Source organism: Tripterygium wilfordii, chromosome 12 (assembly GCF_013401445.1).
Source record: "Tripterygium wilfordii isolate XIE 37 chromosome 12, ASM1340144v1, whole genome shotgun sequence".
Taxonomy (NCBI): Eukaryota; Viridiplantae; Streptophyta; class Magnoliopsida; order Celastrales; family Celastraceae; genus Tripterygium; species Tripterygium wilfordii.
This window is the reverse complement of record NC_052243.1, coordinates 2,583,750-2,602,242: the sequence shown is the minus strand read 5'-3', so window position 1 is coordinate 2,602,242 and position 18,493 is coordinate 2,583,750. Positions and strand designations below refer to the sequence as shown.

The 18,493-nt window shown below is 37.9% G+C and overlaps 3 protein-coding genes across 4 annotated transcripts; 1 reads left to right on the top strand and 2 right to left on the bottom strand.

Moving 5' to 3' along the window:
- The first annotated feature begins 1,445 nt into the window (after positions 1 to 1,445).
- Positions 1,446 to 2,222, top strand: LOC120010442 (agamous-like MADS-box protein AGL80). The gene has a single exon (XM_038861243.1). The coding sequence runs from the start codon at positions 1,446 to 1,448 to the stop codon at positions 2,220 to 2,222; it is 777 nt and encodes a 258-aa protein (XP_038717171.1).
- Positions 2,223 to 5,289: 3,067 nt separating this feature from the next.
- LOC120010199 (mitogen-activated protein kinase kinase 4-like) lies at positions 5,290 to 6,731 on the bottom strand. The gene has a single exon (XM_038860919.1). The coding sequence runs from the start codon at positions 6,500 to 6,502 to the stop codon at positions 5,492 to 5,494; it is 1,011 nt and encodes a 336-aa protein (XP_038716847.1). The 5' UTR covers positions 6,503 to 6,731; the 3' UTR covers positions 5,290 to 5,491.
- A 1,148-nt stretch (positions 6,732 to 7,879) lies between these two features.
- Positions 7,880 to 16,880, bottom strand: LOC120010198 (ABC transporter G family member 29-like). 2 transcript variants are annotated; one of them, XM_038860918.1, is made up of 22 exons: positions 16,640 to 16,880; positions 16,134 to 16,537; positions 15,570 to 15,779; positions 15,097 to 15,181; positions 14,858 to 15,017; positions 14,693 to 14,769; positions 14,533 to 14,586; positions 13,544 to 13,634; positions 12,856 to 13,157; positions 12,029 to 12,627; positions 11,708 to 11,868; positions 11,397 to 11,506; positions 11,125 to 11,278; positions 10,865 to 11,020; positions 10,584 to 10,759; positions 10,083 to 10,415; positions 9,616 to 9,990; positions 9,396 to 9,529; positions 9,096 to 9,323; positions 8,813 to 8,984; positions 8,477 to 8,731; positions 7,880 to 8,379 (listed from the first exon to the last, which is right to left on the bottom strand). In XM_038860918.1, exons 2-22 carry the CDS (start codon positions 16,511 to 16,513, stop codon positions 8,107 to 8,109), a joined length of 4,485 nt encoding a protein of 1,494 aa, XP_038716846.1. In that variant the 5' UTR covers positions 16,514 to 16,537; positions 16,640 to 16,880; the 3' UTR covers positions 7,880 to 8,106. The 2 variants fall into 2 exon arrangements, with proteins under 2 accessions (XP_038716846.1, XP_038716845.1); XM_038860917.1 differs by having other exon boundaries at positions 16,134 to 16,534.
- Between the last annotated feature and the right edge of the window lie 1,613 nt (positions 16,881 to 18,493).

Here is an 18,493-nt window from a genome sequence, read left to right as displayed (position 1 = left end):
GTATTGATATTTGATATTTTGATGTAGTTTTGTTGTGGATAATATGAAGGAATGGAATGTTGTTGGGTTGGGTGGAAAGAGAAAGTGTGTGGGAAGAAAAAATGTATAAAAATTTGTGTTTTGCTGTATTAGAATACGTGTTTGACTTGACTTTTTGTGTAATAGAGGTGGGACCGGGCCAACAAAAATGTTGGCCCAGCAACCTAAATCCCATTGCATTTGCCCTAACAACCGAGCCACTAGTTGGAGTGGTAATGATGATGTATATCACCCTAATGATCAAGATTCGAATCTCCCTTCTCATTTAAAAAAAACAACAACAACTATTTCCATATAAAATTCAACCGTTAGCGCTTAACACCCACCAAGCTTTCTTTCTATAGTAAATCATTTCATTTATCAATTAGCGGTTGATTTAGAAAATTATTATCAATTACATCAACCTAAATTTTCTCACAAAATCATGAAATATTTCCTATCCCATGTAAAACAATTCATCTAATCAAATTATTCGAAATGTTTAATTGACATCTCCCAAAATAATTTGATAAACCCTAAAATAATTAATAAAAATGTAGTCTTTGGATTACATGTCATCATTATTACATTTGCATTACTACTTGTATCTATGTAACTCTATAAAAACCAAAACGTGCAAATATGCCATGAAAGGTACAATCAAAACTTGCAAGGAGCTAGATAGAGATTATAGGGTTGATTACAATTATGTTGAAAAGACAAAAAAGGGTTCTTTTTCAGTACATTTACAACAATACCACTAGTGAGAAAGGAAAAAAAAATGTTTTTAATCACGTGGAGATATTATATGCTTCATAACTTTGGATTTAATCACGTGGAGATATTATATTCTCCAAAGAAAGTAGTAAGATTATACATTATTTACATGCCAAAATGAACCAAACCATGGAAGGGAAAAATGAACAAGACAGATAAATGGCAGTACCGAATGAATTAGATCAGTGAACAATACAGTGTTCCAAGATCACTGAATATTTTTTAAAAAATTTACTTTGATATGTAAGATCGCTGAATATTTTCTCATATAATTATTTGACGAATGCATCAAATTTATTTTCTAACCCAAATTACACCCTTAATATCATCTCTCTCAGATTTCAAATTCATAACCTAATTCATGAATTTGAATTAGGGCTATATACACCACCAATACCACATATGGATGATTTTTTTACCATCCTCAAACCTGTATTGAACTGGGTATTTTCTGGCAATGGATTTGGTGATTTGTCATATCTAATTTATTTGAATTTAGGATTTCCTATTAAGGTTTGTTACTTAATAGTGAAAAGGGGATGAATATGGTCACATTCATATCGTTCTTATGGGATCTATATATATATATATAGCATTTGATAAGAGTGCTTTATTTTTCAAGTTAACAGTCCTGAATTCTTTTTACCAATATGACAAGGAAGAAGGTGAATCTTGCCTATATTACCAACGATTCTGCCCGAAAGGCGACGTTCAAGAAGAGAAAGAAGGGATTGATCAAAAAGGTTAGTGAGTTAAGCACCTTATGTGGAATTGATGCTGCTGCTATTGTTTACAGCCCTTACGACTCGCAACCTGAGGTATGGCCCTCAACGGGTGATGTCCGGAATGTGATATCGCAATTCAGGAGGATGCCGGAGATGGAGCAGAGCAAAAAGATGGTTAATCAAGAGAGTTTCATCCGCCAGAGGATCGTCAAGGCCACCGAGCAGCTCAAGAAGCAGCGGAAGGATAACCGGGAGAAGGAAATGACTCATGTCATGTTCCAAACACTGACTGGACAATCCCTAAACTGCTTCAATATGTTAGACCTGAATGATCTTAGATGGCTTATTGATCAGAAGCTTAAAGACATCAATGATGCTTTGGAACCTAATGACTCTCCTCCAGTTACTGCTGCTGGACCAGCAGTTCCACCGCCAGTAGCACCAGAACCTAAAACTAGTACTCCTGCACCGCCGGTTATGGCCAACCCGAATGCAGATTTTGGGGACAGTTTTGTTGATCAGAAGCCGTTCACAACATTAGGTCATGAGATGATGAACATGCAGAGGCAACCATGGTCTATGGACATGGTGAATAATCAAGACCAAGTGGGGACGGGGACATGGTTTCCTGAGGAGATTATGGCATCATTCACTGATAACCCTCGCAGTGCTTTCTGGGGAAATAATGCTTTCTTTCCCTGAAAATATATAAAAAAAAATGAAAATATGTCAGTCTTGGTTATGTCATTGCAGCTACAGCTCTGCTGGTTTCTACATTCTACTATTTTATTTTATTTTTGTCTTTTGTTTCTTTCTTCTCATTTCCTGATCTCTCAAACACATGTAATGTTTGTTTACGTTGTTATTTGAATCTATCTCTCAATAATACATTGATCCATCACCTGTCCACTCACTAACATGGATCCGAAGTCGCAAACTCAGGCTCTGCTACTTGACCACATGCCAATCGCCAATCACTTCTTCCTATAACTGCCTCGTAACTTGCATACGGCATCTTCTCAACCGCCCCAAACCTTACTATAAATATCTTCATCTTTTCTCATGGAAGAGGAGGATGAAACACTTCCACCCTACCCTCATTTGTTACCTTTGACCAGCCTTCTACCGATCACCTTGCATGTTACATCCTTTATGCACATAAACATTATTCGAATCAATTCCGATCACTAACTCACTTGACAGTTCGAGTTTTTTAGCAGGCACCCCACCTGCCCAGAACTTTCCAAACATTCAACCCTAATTCATTTGGTACTAGAGGTGATTCGGGCTTGAATATCGGATCCTTACTCCGATGTAAAATCACGGCAGATCACCTCCTGCTGGTTTAGCAGTTGGAACCAATTTTTTGCCCTCGAAAACATTTCTCTAAGTCGTATCTGGCCTCTCATTAATCATGCTCTTTCTACTCTTCTTTAACTCTGCATTCATCACTATATATGTTGAATGCGCTTGCTGCGTCAAAAATTTCATAACCTAACCGTTAACTGTCACAAGAAACAAGTTAAAAAACATCATCAAAAAGATCCCATGTAATGTAAAGCAAAGAGGTAGTGAGTAAAAGGATGGTCACATATGATAAAGAGAGGGATACACAACACAACATGGTAGTATGGTACTACCCGACGTGATATTTCATCCGTCCGGGCAGCTCTAGAAGTCATAAGACACAAGCAGGACAGTAGAACTGTAGAAGACAGGACCGGAGTTCAACCCCAGGTCCACGGCAGCAACTACAACTACATTCATGTTACTATCAGCATCACTGTCAATAAATTTAGACCATCTCTTGACCAAAGGCCAATCCAGGCAAAAGCCGTCAGTATGCCCAACACAATTCACAGCATTCAGACATACCTCGCTGCCATGCTAAACTCCTAGAAAAAAAAGTCAAAAACAATCGCAACCACCAGTTGCTTGCGTTACCCAGCAAGAAAAATCCATCCAGCACCACCACCACAAAGAAAGCTTCCAACAACATGAGAAAAAACTCAAGCATACACCAGAGAGATCAATCAAACTAAACCCAAACACTTCATCCACCAAAGCAATATGTGCCAGACAATAAAATACACACGCTAACCCACAAAAAGCCTCAAACATCAATCACAAAGAAACCCATAACAAAAATACACGACAAAAAAGACCACTCAAAGGCTGCTATGAGACAGATCACGGAACCCGTCATACCACTACATATAGAACTTATAGGGGCCAAAATACTATTAGTAACTCCAGACGTTAAAAAAAACAGCAAATCACACCAATCGCAACAAATTGTCCACCAAAGAGGAATATATCAGCTCCAAAAAGCACACAGCAACGATAAACTATGCAATATAGTCAGACTGAAGAGTAGCATTATACTAGAGAGGCTTCCTTGATCCATTATCCATATAAGTCAACCCAACAGGAAAGGAAGATATATGACAACAGATCTTCTTATGAACAATAGTCGCAACCATTTCACACATGCATCCCAGGTTTAAGATAACATAATGAGATTAGGAAACTAAAAATGGAAAACCAGGGATGGGTGAAGCAGATAGGATTGAGAAATGCGATAACTGAAAGAGCATGGAAGAGTCTTCTCTTCAGAGGTGGCTGAGAGTTCAACGAGAGTGGGAAAAATGACTGCTTGCTGGTCCTTCAGAGAAAGCATTTTCCATGGATTAAGTTCAAATTTTCTGCAAACCAAAGGTTTCTAATTTAACACTTCAATTTTATGTCACTGAGCAATGGAAAACAAACACTGTTTTCCAGATGGCCATTCTCCATGAAACGAATCAAGGCTAAACATGCTACAATATTTAACTTCAATTACATTAACAAAATAATGTTGAATAGGCAAGCATTATAATTGATGGACAGGTCTTAGTATTTGACATTGCACAATCCATCATCGTACCAAATCCAAGCACCCACAACCCAAAAAAAAAAAAAAGATAACGCAAAACATAGATAGACAAGGTTCATGTTATGCATATATAAAAATCACCCAAACAAAGCACTTCTTCATGTCATATAAATGTGACCCCAAATAGACAACATATGACTCCAAATGAAATAGTAATACGCATGAGTATTCTCCTTTCACAGATTCAAAGAAATGTAACTTGCCGGTATTGAAATCCAGAACTGTATTCAAACTATACATCTATCACAAGCCCCACAGAAACAAACTGCCCTAAACAGCCAGAACCAAATCCTTGGAGAATGAGATGTAACAGAAAGAAATATGGCAATACGAATGTTATTCCAAAAACAGCCCAAAACCAAATGCTGCTAACACTAAGCATACAAAGATGATCATAATAACTCAATAAGAATAAATCACTGTCTTTTGCAGGAAGAAGGAACAAAACAATATGTACCTCACTCCATTGATAACGGCTAAAGTTTCTTCTTTCCCTCTACAAGATAGATAGATAGATAGAATCTTACCCATTATAAGCTAAGCAGGTAACAGATTCAAAATTCAAATCTCCTAAAACCACAAAACAACAATTATCCAGAAATGGCAAAGAAAATGCAGCCCAAAAGTCTTCACCCATAAAGAATCTTCAAAACTAAAAAATCCTGTTATAAAAACAGTTCTTCTTTTCCCTCACTGGCGAATATTATCCACCTTGGAATAATCAACCAGAACAACAATTAACCGCAAATGGAATAAATTTCTATCCAAATGGAACAGTTTATACCCCGTAATCAATCTTCGAAACCTCTACTTACACAAAACTGACAAGAGAAGTGAAAAAAAAGAAACATTAAGCTTGTCATCAAAAACAGTAGTTCTCTTTTTCTTTTTCTTTTTTTTTCTTTTTCCTATTCTGGTAAACATTATTATTAAAGAGATTTGATCCGAAACCTTGAAACATTAAGTACATCTTCCTCATTTTCCCCTAAAAAAAAATCCAATCCATCACATCAAAAATCAAAGACAATAATACTAACTAGGAAGAGAGTGGGCGAGGAGGAGGCAACAATTGGTGTAGACTCTGGCTCTGCCCTCCTCCAACCCTCACTACAAACGGATGCTGCAATAACTGATTTGCGGTCCATCTCCTCCCTGGCTCTATCTGCAAACAACAAGCTATGAAATTCTTGAACTCCCTGGAAGCAGTAGCCGGTGCCTCTGGTGGTGTTGACATGCATATGGCAAACATCAAACTGGCCCAATCCCCTCCTCTCGGCACCGCGAACGGGAACCTACCCAAGAAGAACTCCAATATGCTGACCCCCAAACTCCATATGTCCCCAGCGCAACCATCGTATTGTCCATGGTTCAAGTCGGTGTTGATTCTTTCCGGGCTCATGTAGGCTATGGTGCCTACCGATGAATTGCAAGGGTCCAAGGTTTGCGCGAGAATCCTGCTAACCCCGAAATCGGCAATCTTAACATTATTGCGAGAGTTGATGAGAAGGTTAGAGGGCTTGATGTCGCGGTGAACAATCTTGCGCCGATGAAGATAAGCGATTCCCCTAAGAACCTGACGGGCGATGTCGGCGAGGTGAGGCTCGTGTGCGATGTGCGTACCCTCAAGAGAGCCACCATCCATGAACTCGAGAAGAACCTGGATCCCCCCGTTTTGGTCGAACATACCATGGCACTTGACAACATTAGGATGATCCACGTCACGGAGGATCTCGATCTCGCGACGGATCTGGCGGAGAACTGAGTCTTCGTGATTCCCATAAATCACCTTCAGAGCATACAGACGGCCAGTCGGGCGGTGGACCACCTTGTAGACGGTTCCCCCACTTCCGCTACCAATTAGATTGATCCGGTCCAAATCCGTGAAGCTGAGTTGTTGAGGAGGCAGAGGAAGTGGCACGGCCAGAGTTGGATTGCGTTGGGGTAAAGGTAAGGTTAGGTCCGGACGCCTACGCGGCCGGTTCCTACTAGCCTTCGCAGGCGCCATGGAGGACGAAGGACCCGGTGGTGGGGGTTGGATCGGTCTCATTACTCGTCAAGAACACTTCCTCTTCGGGTTTTCTCCTACTTTATTGTGTTAGTCAATGATGATGAAAGAATCAAATAACTAGTAATCCACAAGCGGTAGTTGTCGAATTGGAGTGTCTGGCAGGGTGTGGGAAGAATCCATGGAAAGTGCGAAGGAAAATTTTAGAGATTCCGAGAAAGTTCTTGGAAACGATACAAAATCAAATGGACTCTTGAGTCGGACCTGATTGATTCATTTATCAAATATTTCTTCTTTTTTTTTTTTTTTCTTGAATATGAGAGTAGACGTTGCAGCGAAAAAGAGAACCAAGATTTTAGAAATGAAATTCCACGCGCGGTGCTTGAGAGTGCATTACACTGATCAACTAGAGTTAGGCGTCCGCGTCTTGCTTGCAGAATGCAGATAGTAGGGAAGAATTGACAAACGTGGTCCTGCGAGTGGGGTTTGTATATTGGGACTCATCCCTGTAATTATTAGGAAATAAATTTAATTTTTTTTAGTGGCTTTTTTTTAATCATTTAAATGTTTAAATTTTAAGCATATTGACATCATTAAAAACCAATGTTCAAATTTTCCATTTTAACAAATTGTGAGGAATCAATTCCTACTAACGAGAGCTGATTCGATTGACATGCATATATGAGCTTAAAGTTTAATTCTAATCCCAAGCATATTTCTCTACAATATTTTAAAAAAAGAACAAGTTTTTAGGAGTTTTTCATTTAAGAATTTTCTACCAAAAACATTTAGGAGAGAATTTTCCATTTGGGTATGAAAGCTTTGTGTGTTTGTTTTACAGATTGGGGGTATGTCCAGTTTTGAGAAATACTGAACCCAATCGATGCGCCAAAAAAATTCAAAATTTTTTTTTAAAAAAATCATTAATGTATAGTATTTCTCATGACGTATCCGAAGATACATATTTTTTGTTCCAAAAAAAATCAAGTTTATCGTGATCTAACATTGAATGTTTTGACTTTATATCCGACGGTATATAATTGTCATGTTTTTTCTTGTTTGAATTTGTATATTTTTTCTATTAGATTCGTAATATTAAATACTACACATTAATGATTTTTTCGAAATTTTTAAAAAAAATTTGGTGCACCAGATATCCTGAATCCTTGTTTGACACACCTAATTTACGAGCTATTGTGAATTGGACAAATTTATAATCTCCACAATAGGTCGCAAATGTATTGAAGCCTTGAAGGTTTAATATTTTACCAAATGTTATGTAGTCTGGGATGTGGACATATATACCTGTAAACATCACCCTTGCTAAGTTGCTATTAGATCTCTCTCCTTCATAGTTTTTCCCGATTTGCGTTTTTCCATGTAAACAAATTGGGATTGCGAGGTTTTTGGCGATTTAAATTATGGATTGGAATTGTTCTTATTTGCAGAAGGAAACAAATTTCTCTCTTGGAAGCTTGCACATGATCTGTAATTTTTTAATTTTTTTTTACAGATATGTGCATCATCAAAGTGAAAAAACAAAACAATTTCTTGATTTACAAGAAGAAAGGAACAAGACTTGTACAATTGCTATGGCTTCTGTACTAACATTTATAAGCTAAAGCTGAGCATCTCTTCTTCTTCTTCTATCTTGTTTGGAAGTTTAGCTTCTTTATGCAGTAGGCAAACATAAATGCAAAGAAGAGTGCAAAACCAACCAACACCACAGCTACTGGTCCCATGAAGTTTGGATCAAAACCATAATGGTTTTCTATGTACCATTTCACAGTAGGGTCAGGTGTAATTCCTGGTGCACTAATGGTGTCCTCCACGTCGCCGTATTGCGATACAATTAGTCCATACACTGTCCATGCCACTGGGCAGATCCAGTAGTACCATACCCACCATTTTGGGATGCTCTGCAATAGCAACAAGGAGTAATGAATTTGAGTCTCAATGCATCATTTATTGAGTATTTTTCAAAAGAGGAATGAGATAAAAGTTGTGAATGCGTACCGTTCTTGGGATAAAGAAACCTGAAAAAAGATTGAAGAGAGAATAGAATGCTGCTGCAAAGATGGCTGCAACTTGGTGGTTTGGTGTGATGGCGACAGTCATCATTCCGTAGTATGTGAAGTAAAGGAAGGAGAAGAAGGAAATAAAGAAGAACCAGAAGAATTTTGCTGCTGTCCATTGAAAGGCCACCATGGCATACACAATAAGAGTATAATATGTGGTTTGAACCAGCACATATGGTATTTCACAGAGTACCTGCATATATTGGCATTAACTATTAGAGAGCTGTATGTAAGAAATGTCAGTTACTTGTTGAAAAAAAGCCTGTCAACTTACTTGTGCTAGGGCGTAAGGTAATGCGGAGTACATTCCAGCAGCTCTTTCTCGATAGAACACAGTTCTTTCGATGGCTACTACAGGTTGTACCGTTGAGCAATTGTTGATTCCAATAAACAAGACAGCAGCATACATCGCTCCAATGATCGTAGAAAGATCAGCTGTGCTGTCCCTGGAATATAAAACATAGTAAGTATTAGAAGTCTAGCTCTGTTGGTGAAGAACATGGAGTTATTTTGTCAATAGAAACAATGAGCTTTTAAAGCATGAAATAGACACAAACCTTCTGGTGCCAACCTTCCAAAATATTGCCCCAACCATGAGGGCTGAAACCAAGGTGAAGAAGAATCTAACAAGGTTATAATCAGGGCTTCTCCAGTAAGTCCACCAATGCTTCCAGAGGCAAGACTTGAACTGCCCCCATGAGGACTGGGAATACTGAGTTGCAAAATACAGGTCTTTCATTCCAGGTGGGGGCGTCTTTAACTCCTCCACTAAAGCCTTGTTTCGCCTGCTCATATGAATGTGGTTAGCTACAGACATACTTGAATTCCCAAAATAAATACATGATTGTTTGACTTACTGGTACAAGGATGTAGATTTGTAGTGCTCAGCAAAGTCGAGTTCAAGCCGGATTTCAGCTGCTACTGAGCTCACTTCCAACATCCATGTTGCTGGATTATACTTCTCTGGAATTTTTGGGACTCCAGGAATAGCCTACAATGAATGAACAAATGATTATATAGTTAATGCACTACTGTTACCAACACCAATAGATTATAATACTTAATAAGATAGGATACCTCAAAATACTCAACGATCTTGTGAGAATTTCGTCCCAGTGGTCCCAGGTAAATCACCTGACCTCCTCTCTTCATCAGCAGCAGCTCATCAAAGGCTTCAAAAATATCAATGCTTGGCTGATGAATCGTGCAAACAACTGTTCTTCCAGTGTCCACAGTGTTCCTCACAGTCCTCATGACAATGGCAGCTGCCCTTGCATCAAGCCCTGATGTTGGTTCATCCATGAAAATGATGGAGGGATTTGAAACAAGTTCTACTGCTATTGTCAACCTTTTTCTCTGCTCTGTTGACAACCCTGTAACTCCTGGCAGCCCCACTAGAGCATTTTTGAGATTGTCTAGTTCTACCAGTTCCATCACTTGCTCCACAAAAGTCTGACGTGACAAAACACACGAAAACATTGTTTTTAGAAAGTTGGTATTTTTTTACATTAACTGTTTATGAGGAAAAAAATGATGATTCTTACCAGCTTTTCCTCTTTTCTGACTTCTTTAGGGAGCCGAAGGAAAGCTGAGTGTATCAAGGATTCTTGAACAGTCACTTGAGGTGAGTGAATATCATTTTGTTCACAGTATCCCGCAATTCTTGCAAACGTCTCCTGTTTCTTGGGGTATCCAGAAATTCGAATGTCACCTTCGATATAACCACCAGTCTTTCTCCCTGCTAAGACATCCATCAATGTAGTTTTTCCAGCTCCACTAACTCCCATTAATGCTGTCAGGACTCCAGGCCTAAATGCACCTGTTACTTCTCGAAGTAGTTGGAGCTTGTCTTCAGGAACACCTTGGGCTTTCATTTCCTGTTTGTGTTATTTGAGTTAGTTATCAACAAAATTTAGCGGTGTCTCCAATAAGGTTTTGCTTCATGATAACGTTAAGAACAAATATGGCAAGTCATCCTGATTTGGCAACACAGATAGCTACATTTAGCATTTAGTAAAATGAGAGGAAGAGCGAGTGATTCTTACAGGGGGCATGTCTACATAGTAGTTCACACTATCAAAGGACATCGCAAGAGCAGTGAACGGAAGAATCATTCCTCTCTTGGGAGCTACACCATTTGCCAACTCAAGGGATGAATCTGCATGTATACTCAGTCCATTAGGATTGGATCGACTGCTCATTCGCTTCATTGCCAATTCTCCTGAAACATTGAATCCATGTAAGTTACTCATTATTCTATATTGATGCCAGTTATATAGTTCATTTTGGCCAAGATTGGGCTTTTCAATGTCGTAATGTTTCTTACTTGTGTTGTTTCCGTCAGAGGAAGATAAGGGTCGAGGAAGTGAATCTCCATTAGACATGATTCTTCTTATTCTGGGTTCTTCCTCAGACTCTTCTTGGTCAGCTTCCATCTCAGCCACTTCTTCCTCAGAGATCGTAGCTTGTGGTTTTCCAATGGCTATTGCATAAAACAAGACAATGATAGGGATCAGCAATCAAAAGAGGCCAAATGAAAAAAAAAAAAAAAAAAAATGACACCTTAAACGGAATGCTAAAACTTACGGTTTAGATACATGAGTGACAACGTAAATAGGAGATTGAAGAGGACTACAAAACCCAGAAGAGCAGCTGCACCAATCCAATACCATTTTCTTTCAGGGAATACATCAAAGTTCCTGAGAACTGCCACACCTAATCTGGTAACACCGTCCGAGGCCTATAATATAATCAAAAGCCACTTGTCACTTGCAGTTTTCATGCAACATAACTTTCCACTTTCTGATTGAAATTGTACAAGCTCAATTTTGTATCTAAGTATATGTTGAATTACTTACAAACTCGTTCATCCACCTTGGAGCAAACATTTCATTCACTGTGAGGGAATAATAGCCATAAGACATAGGTGAGGCCCAGTTAGCCCACCTCAACCACTCTGGAATTTTTTCTGTCAAAAATAAAATAATTCTTTTGTTCAGATATTGAACTATTAACAAGCTCTATCATGACATGTAGCAGAGCACACAAGCTTCTCTATAATGTATGCATATACAATTTGAGGTGTAACTTCTCCATATTACATGTTCTTTAGATTGGTTAGATTTAAATACTTTCACAACAAGGTTTAAAGATTAGGTTTCAGGCTAACCTCGAGGAAGGATGAAACCTCCGAGCAAGAAGATTAGAAGAAGAGTGAGAGCACCACCAGTGCTGGCGATGATCACGGACCTGCAGATTCCAGCAATAAGCCTAAAGATCCCACCAGCCATTTGTTGGAGCAGGAATATCACTAGTAGATGCTTAAAAAACCTGCAAGTAGACATCACAAATCGTTGATAAGTTGATGCTTTTAATTATTACCTGAACCAAGGAAGAAGTCTATATTAAGTACAATAACCAACAAGTACGCCTAACAATCTCGAGAGTATAGTCTTAGAAATAGAACCTCATAAGTAAATAAAAACACTACCTGCTTGCTTCTGGAGCAAATCCAATGCTGTAATATGTTACGATCACCCAAACAAAAGACTCAAACATGGATATGGGTAACCCGAGCAGGAAAGTTGGGAGAGAGAAAGTCCATGGTGGATGGAAGAGAAGGTCTCGTTGCTTGTAAAATACAGGGAGCCTCTTGAGTATAAGTTGTAACTCAGCAAAACCATTGAACATGTTTACGAGCATAGAGAATAAAAGTGCACCAATATACATTGCACCATCTTGTTCATTCCTAGTGTGCATCCTGGACCTTATGAACACTGTGGACGCAATGGCAGCCCCGAGAATAATTTGAACTGTCTTGAAAACATAGAAGAATGAATTTCTCTTCATCAATAGCCATTCTTTATCCCAACAAGCTCTTAGTAGTTCCATTCTTGGGACAGAGTACTTTGTGAACACAAGAGCAGCTTTATGGCCTTGGGCCTTATCAAAAGGCACCGAGAGCTCATTCTCAACCCTCATTCCTGCATGGAAACTCTTGAACCTGCTCGCAAATTCACCGACTGTTATGTATTTGTATGGTTTTCTTTTATCTGCCCAGTATTGCTCTTGGTCCTTTCTTGAGGTAACCTGTTAACAATGATGAGTAAATTTGGTAAGCCAAAAATCAAAACTGATACATTCCATTTAAATACATTGGGCTTCAATATGCTCAAGCCCAGCCCACAGAATTATCATTTAAAAGTTAAAACTTGTTCCTTTAATAAGCCCAGAATGAGGCCTTAAGACTCTTGTTTTGACTTTTGAGATTCTATAGCATACATATGTCACAGTCTACCACATCATCATGATCCTTACCTCTTGCAAGAAATCAGCAACTCCCTTTCTTTCAGGACATTTGAATCCACATCTCTCAAAGAACTCCACAATGTGTTCTCGTGGGCCCTGGTAGACTATCTGGCCCTCCGATAAGAGAATGACATCATCAAAAAGATCGAACGTCTCAGGAGCAGGCTGAAGTAGTGATATCAAAACAGTAGCCTCAGTGAGGTGTACAATCTGCTGCAGGCATTTCACAATTTGAAATGTTGTGGAGCTATCAAGACCAGTTGATATTTCATCCATGAATAGAGTCTTTGTGGGTCCAACAATCATCTCTCCTGTAGAAATTAAGTTATGAAAACAATAACCCAATTAAGTACAAGCCAATTAGTGCTCAATCCACTGAAAAAGGGTCTTATTCATTCCTGATGAGAAAATTCTATATGGGGTTGGTGTGGGAGCTCAAACTTTATAATTTGGTAAGAAGAATCATGAGTGTGAAATTAGCATATCATCTTAGTTTGTTGACAAGTCACATGCTATGGCTTTTCTAATGTTTGACCACAAAGTTCTCTATGCAAGATTCATAAACAATTACAGGCAAAGTGTTTGGTTGGTGTCTTGTGAATGAAAAAAGCACTTAAAATGGTAAAACAACGAAGAAAAGAAAATTTTTTTTCCTTTTCACATTTAATTAGTAGCTGGTAAATAACGGCTAATTCACCTGTAGTTACTCGCTTTTTCTGTCCGCCGGATATTCCTCGGATCATCTCATCTCCTACAATGGTGTCTTTGCATATATCAAGCCCCAATATCTGTCACAAAAAGTTGTGAGATTGTTAACAATGTTTTAGAATATATGCAGCACATGCATTAGTGGTCAATATTGTTCTACTATGGTAAAACAAGAAAGGAAATCAGTTCTACAGCCAAGATTGTTTAATCCAATTGGGGGTAGTGGTCCCATTCTCCAGCAGCATTGTTGGAAAAACAGTGAAAAGAGTAGGTGAGGAGATATATTTGAAAATGGGTGGTGATCTTTGGTCTGTTGTAGTCCATTTGCCAAAAAAAGTCATAAGTGGGGTAGTTCCAAGTCTTCAAAGTTCAAATGATGGAATTTGGTAAGTGAAGACCCCTCCCTTTACAAGGCTTGAAGATTACGTATTGTAAGAGCATCCACAATGGGATGATTTTGAAGTACTTGATATGATACTTTCTTGATAAGTTAAGTGCTAGATGTTCACAATGGATATAATGGAGTGTATTTTAAGTACTTGAAATGTTACTTTTTTGATAAGTATAGCGCTACATGCACACAATGGGTGAAAAATGACGCTTGAAAATTTAGTTGTGGAAAAATGATACTTGAGAGTTGGAGTATGTATATAGTTGATGAATAGTGAAGAGAGATGATAAAAAGGAATAAAGAGGTGATGAAAAGGAAGAGAGAGATGATAAAAATGAAGAAAGAGAAGATGAAAAGGAAGAGAGAGATATGAAAATGAAGAAAGAGATGATAAAAAGGAAGAGAGAGAAAATAGAAAAAGTGAGTATGGAGTGTTGGAATGTATGAAGTGTTGATGAATAGTGTATATTGTGAGATTTAATCAACCAATTAAATTGTGCCACGTAGGATAAAGGAGGAGAGAGAGAATAATTTTGAAGTGCTTGATATTTCAAGCATCATTGTGGATGCTCTAAGTTGCAACTTACTTTGAGAGTGTAGTCGGTGATGAGGCTACTTTCAACTCCTTTCATTGCTGTTGCCTGACAGAAGTTTAGACGTTAACCAATTAGAAGACGACTCCATTTGGGAATAAAATCAAACAGCTTATGTGCATCGGAAAACCTGCAACAATTCATTTAACTTTACCTTCATAAAAAGATCTATTTCTGCCTCTGGGAATATTCCAGCATCCTTCTCCCTTCTTGCAAGCTCACTTAGGAGGTCTACAAAGCCAAAAAAATTCATTAATCCTACTCAGTCAGACAAAAAATTTCTACACCATGAGAGTTCTAAAATTAAGTTTATTTTTACCATATCTGGTTCCAACCCCTTGACACCTAGCAGAGAAATCGAGGGTTTCTTTGACAGTCATTTCTCCCACATGAACATCATTTTGGCTAATGTAGGCGGAAGTCTTTTGTGGTACAAATTCATTGAGTTTATACCCATTATAAGTAACCTCCCCAGTAACCTGTCACATGCAAATAAATTCAATATTTCTGTTGATATCATTATGAACCAACCATTTGCAAACTAGCTGTTCTACTAACCTTTAGGCTTGGGTCCAACCTTCCTGCCAGTGCCAACAAAAGGGTTGTTTTCCCTGACGATGGTGGGCCTAATAGAAGTGTCATCCTGTAACAGCCAAACAACTTATGAGCTCATCATCAACTAATCAATACCCAAATTCAGAAACGAAAATGATAAACATCCAGTTGGTAACTCAATTATCTCAGTTGTTGAATTGAACGCACGGATCCAAGTGAATTCATGGGCTCCAAATTTTCCACATGATGCGCATAAAATCCTATGCATATAACTCAATAACTAGGATAACGGAAATACGAGAAACACTAGGATCCCAATTATTGATTCAGAAATATAAACCAAACCCCAAAAGAAAAAATCTTTTGTGGATTCATGTTAATCAATTATGAACTGTTTAGGACAAAAACAATGATGCCATTGATGAGCTTTTTTATTATTATTTTTAGATAACTAGTGTTTTTCATGGCATATGTACCTTGATGGTTTAATAAGTCCAGAGGCATCTTTGAGTATTGTAAGTTTTGTCCTTTTAGCAAATCTAATCCCAAGCATGCCAAGAGCTGATTCTGCAACATTTAAGGCAGTGTTTGGAAGAGTAGGGAGAGCTCTGGATCCAACATGGCACTTGGCTTCCACTGTCAAATGCTCAAACCTGACTTCCACTGATGGAAGTTTGATACCAACTCTGCAATTAATTTCAAAACATATCAGATCAAGAACAAGAAACCCACTACGCAATTCATCAATTCCATTTGTTCAACTACTGTTTAGCTGAGTATAAGAATATTATCACTAAATAGTTTCTATTTAAGACAAAACATGCTTAGATCACAAACAACAGCCAAGAGCATCTCAATTTGATTCCCTCTACATATATAGCATAAATGGCCTAATTGTCCTGTTTTTTTAAGTTTGAACAAGAAAAGATTAAGCAGAAAAGGGTGCAAGAATAACACAAATAAAGACGATAAATAAATCCAACCAAAAAACTGGACCACTAAAAACTATGTGATCAATTGCAAGAAAACAGAGGACATACTTATCAATTCTGTTCCTGAACTTCTTCAAATACTTCTCATTGTCTTCCTCGGCAACCTTGAAGAGCTTGTCAATGATCTTTTGTCTTTCACTAATGTCAAGCTTGGTTACATCCACTTCTTTATGTACCATTTTGTGTCCTTGAATTTCATTTTCGCGATACGATTGGAGAATACTTGTTCGCAACCGATTATAGGTTGGTAGTTTCTCAATTGCAGCCCATTTAAGAGACTCTTCATCTTCATTGATAATACTATTCCTCAATGATCCTCTCCCACCTGAAAATACATCCTCCATGCCCCAATTAGACCTGCTTAAACTCCTACTCATGCTCTCTCTCGCTCCCCGACTCGCCGTTCTTGCTTTCTCTAATCCTTCCATTCTCTGCTCCTCTCTCCCTGACTGCTGACACAAATCAATGAAACACACATAAAAAGGAATGAACTTTAATTAGTGAACATACATATATGTTTTATTATTCGTTCAAACAAGTTCTAAGGTACTTACTATGTGTTTCTTGAATCACAAGAACGGGAAAAATGAGGGAGAGCACTCTGTTTAGAGAGTCAGAACAGAGAGAGAGATAGGGAGGCAGAGGATTGTGCGGTTGGTGAAGATTTGAACCTTTTTTGTGGTTGTATCAATCTATGATACTTGATTTTCAAGGAATGTAGAAAAAGGTCTCTCTCTATTTTCTTCCTTTTTACCTATTTAGAGAGAGAAGAAGAGAAAATGAGAATACAATGCAAGTGTAGTGTATTGGGGGTGTGTGTGTCTATATATATATATATATAATTGCTAATGAGAAAGAGGGAATGTGCCTCGCTGGTGAGAGTGGTGGGTGAAGTTCGAATTTTCAATTTCCATAAACAATAAATTAAATAAAAAATAATTAGAAAAAGATCGATGAATATTGTTCAATGGTGATGGCTCTTGGCCGTACTCACCCTCCCTTCCTATTCCCTTCATGCAAATTGCTCTTCTACAATCTGGTCAACTTAGTCGTCTACTTTCTTCTTTTTATACATCAAGGTGGGGTCCATTTTTCTTTCTGTGGATATGAAGTGGCCGGCGCAATGTTATTGTTTACGGTATAAATGTATAATTATTCTTAGAAAGTTTAAATATTAAAGATTAACTCTCTAAATTTAGTTTTTTACTCCCTCTTTTTATAACCGAGAACGATATCATCCAAAATATGAGTCTAAATTCGGATCACCAAACCAGCATACATAAAAATTTCTAACAGGAAGAGACGCACGTTAGTTACTATATGTGAACCAGCATATCAGAGGATTGCAGCGATACCTTGCTAATGTGCATGTAAATTTTGGGCTCTTGTTAGTAAGCCAACCTAAGACATTTAATTGGTTTGATTCTGATAATTTTGCATTGTTTAATTTTTACCTATGAACTTAATCAGAAATTCACACCTCAATACATGTCAATTATATTGGGATTCCAATTCCCATGGATATATGGGATTATCTTCACGGGTTTGTTCCTCCCAAGTCAAGCAAATGGGTCAATGCCCAACTCGCTTAAACTTGGGAAAAGACCTAATTGACATGTAAGGGTAGGTTTTGCCCATATAAATCACTTAGTTGGCTTTGTGCCAACCGATGTGGTACAATTCGTCTTAACATAACTTGATCAAGTTGAGTACTATAATTGCCTAGTTGGTTCTATATATACCTAGAACAACCCATGATTGTGAATTTGTGAGGTCCATAGTTGAACTAAAATCCAAGAAAACCTTATATATATATATATGGTGAAATTATGTATTATTAGAGTGATGAGATGCGAATAGGGTGGCTGAATTGTCTGTATGTATATATGCACATGTTACGAAGGTGAGGTTGTTAAAATTAATGGGTTAATCTTCTTCTTTTCTAAAAAATAAAACTTTGTCTTTGTTAGTTGTCATCTTCTTCTTGACACCTTCAACGTTGTTGGCAAGCCAAAAGCATTTTACGTTCCATATGACATATTATTCTACCCATTTCAAACTAATACATAGAACATCCTATATATTTTTCGGCGACCCTGAAGAAATTGATTTGATAAACATATGTCCAACACATTCATACAACCTCAATTCATATCCACCTACATGTAATCCAAAGGACAATATACATACACACACAGAGATATATATGTGTGTGTGTATGCAAGATGAACACATGGGAGGGATCCGATGTCGATTTGACGGCCGATCGGGCTCCGACCATCAAGTTAAGATGAAAATCTCTAAGTGTGAGAAAGGTGAGAACAAACAAAAGTATATGTACATCCTTACAACAAAGGGTTTTATTTTATTTGCTACTTGAAACTTGAAAGACAACAACCTTATTTTCC

Excerpts from the sequence above, each read along its gene's own strand:
- LOC120010442 (XM_038861243.1), top strand. The coding sequence starts at position 1,446 with ATGACAAGGAAGAAGGTGAATCTTGCCTATATTACCAACGATTCTGCC.
- LOC120010199 (XM_038860919.1), bottom strand. The coding sequence starts at position 6,502 with ATGAGACCGATCCAACCCCCACCACCGGGTCCTTCGTCCTCCATGGCG.
- LOC120010198 (XM_038860918.1), bottom strand. The coding sequence starts at position 16,513 with ATGGAAGGATTAGAGAAAGCAAGAACGGCGAGTCGGGGAGCGAGAGAG. Across the intron at positions 11,279-11,396 it reads CAAGGTGGATGAACGAGTTT|GCCTCGGACGGTGTTACCAG; the intron begins GTAAGTAATTCA and ends ATTATATTATAG. Across the intron at positions 11,021-11,124 it reads GTCACTCATGTATCTAAACC|CCATTGGAAAACCACAAGCT; the intron begins GTAAGTTTTAGC and ends TTTATGCAATAG.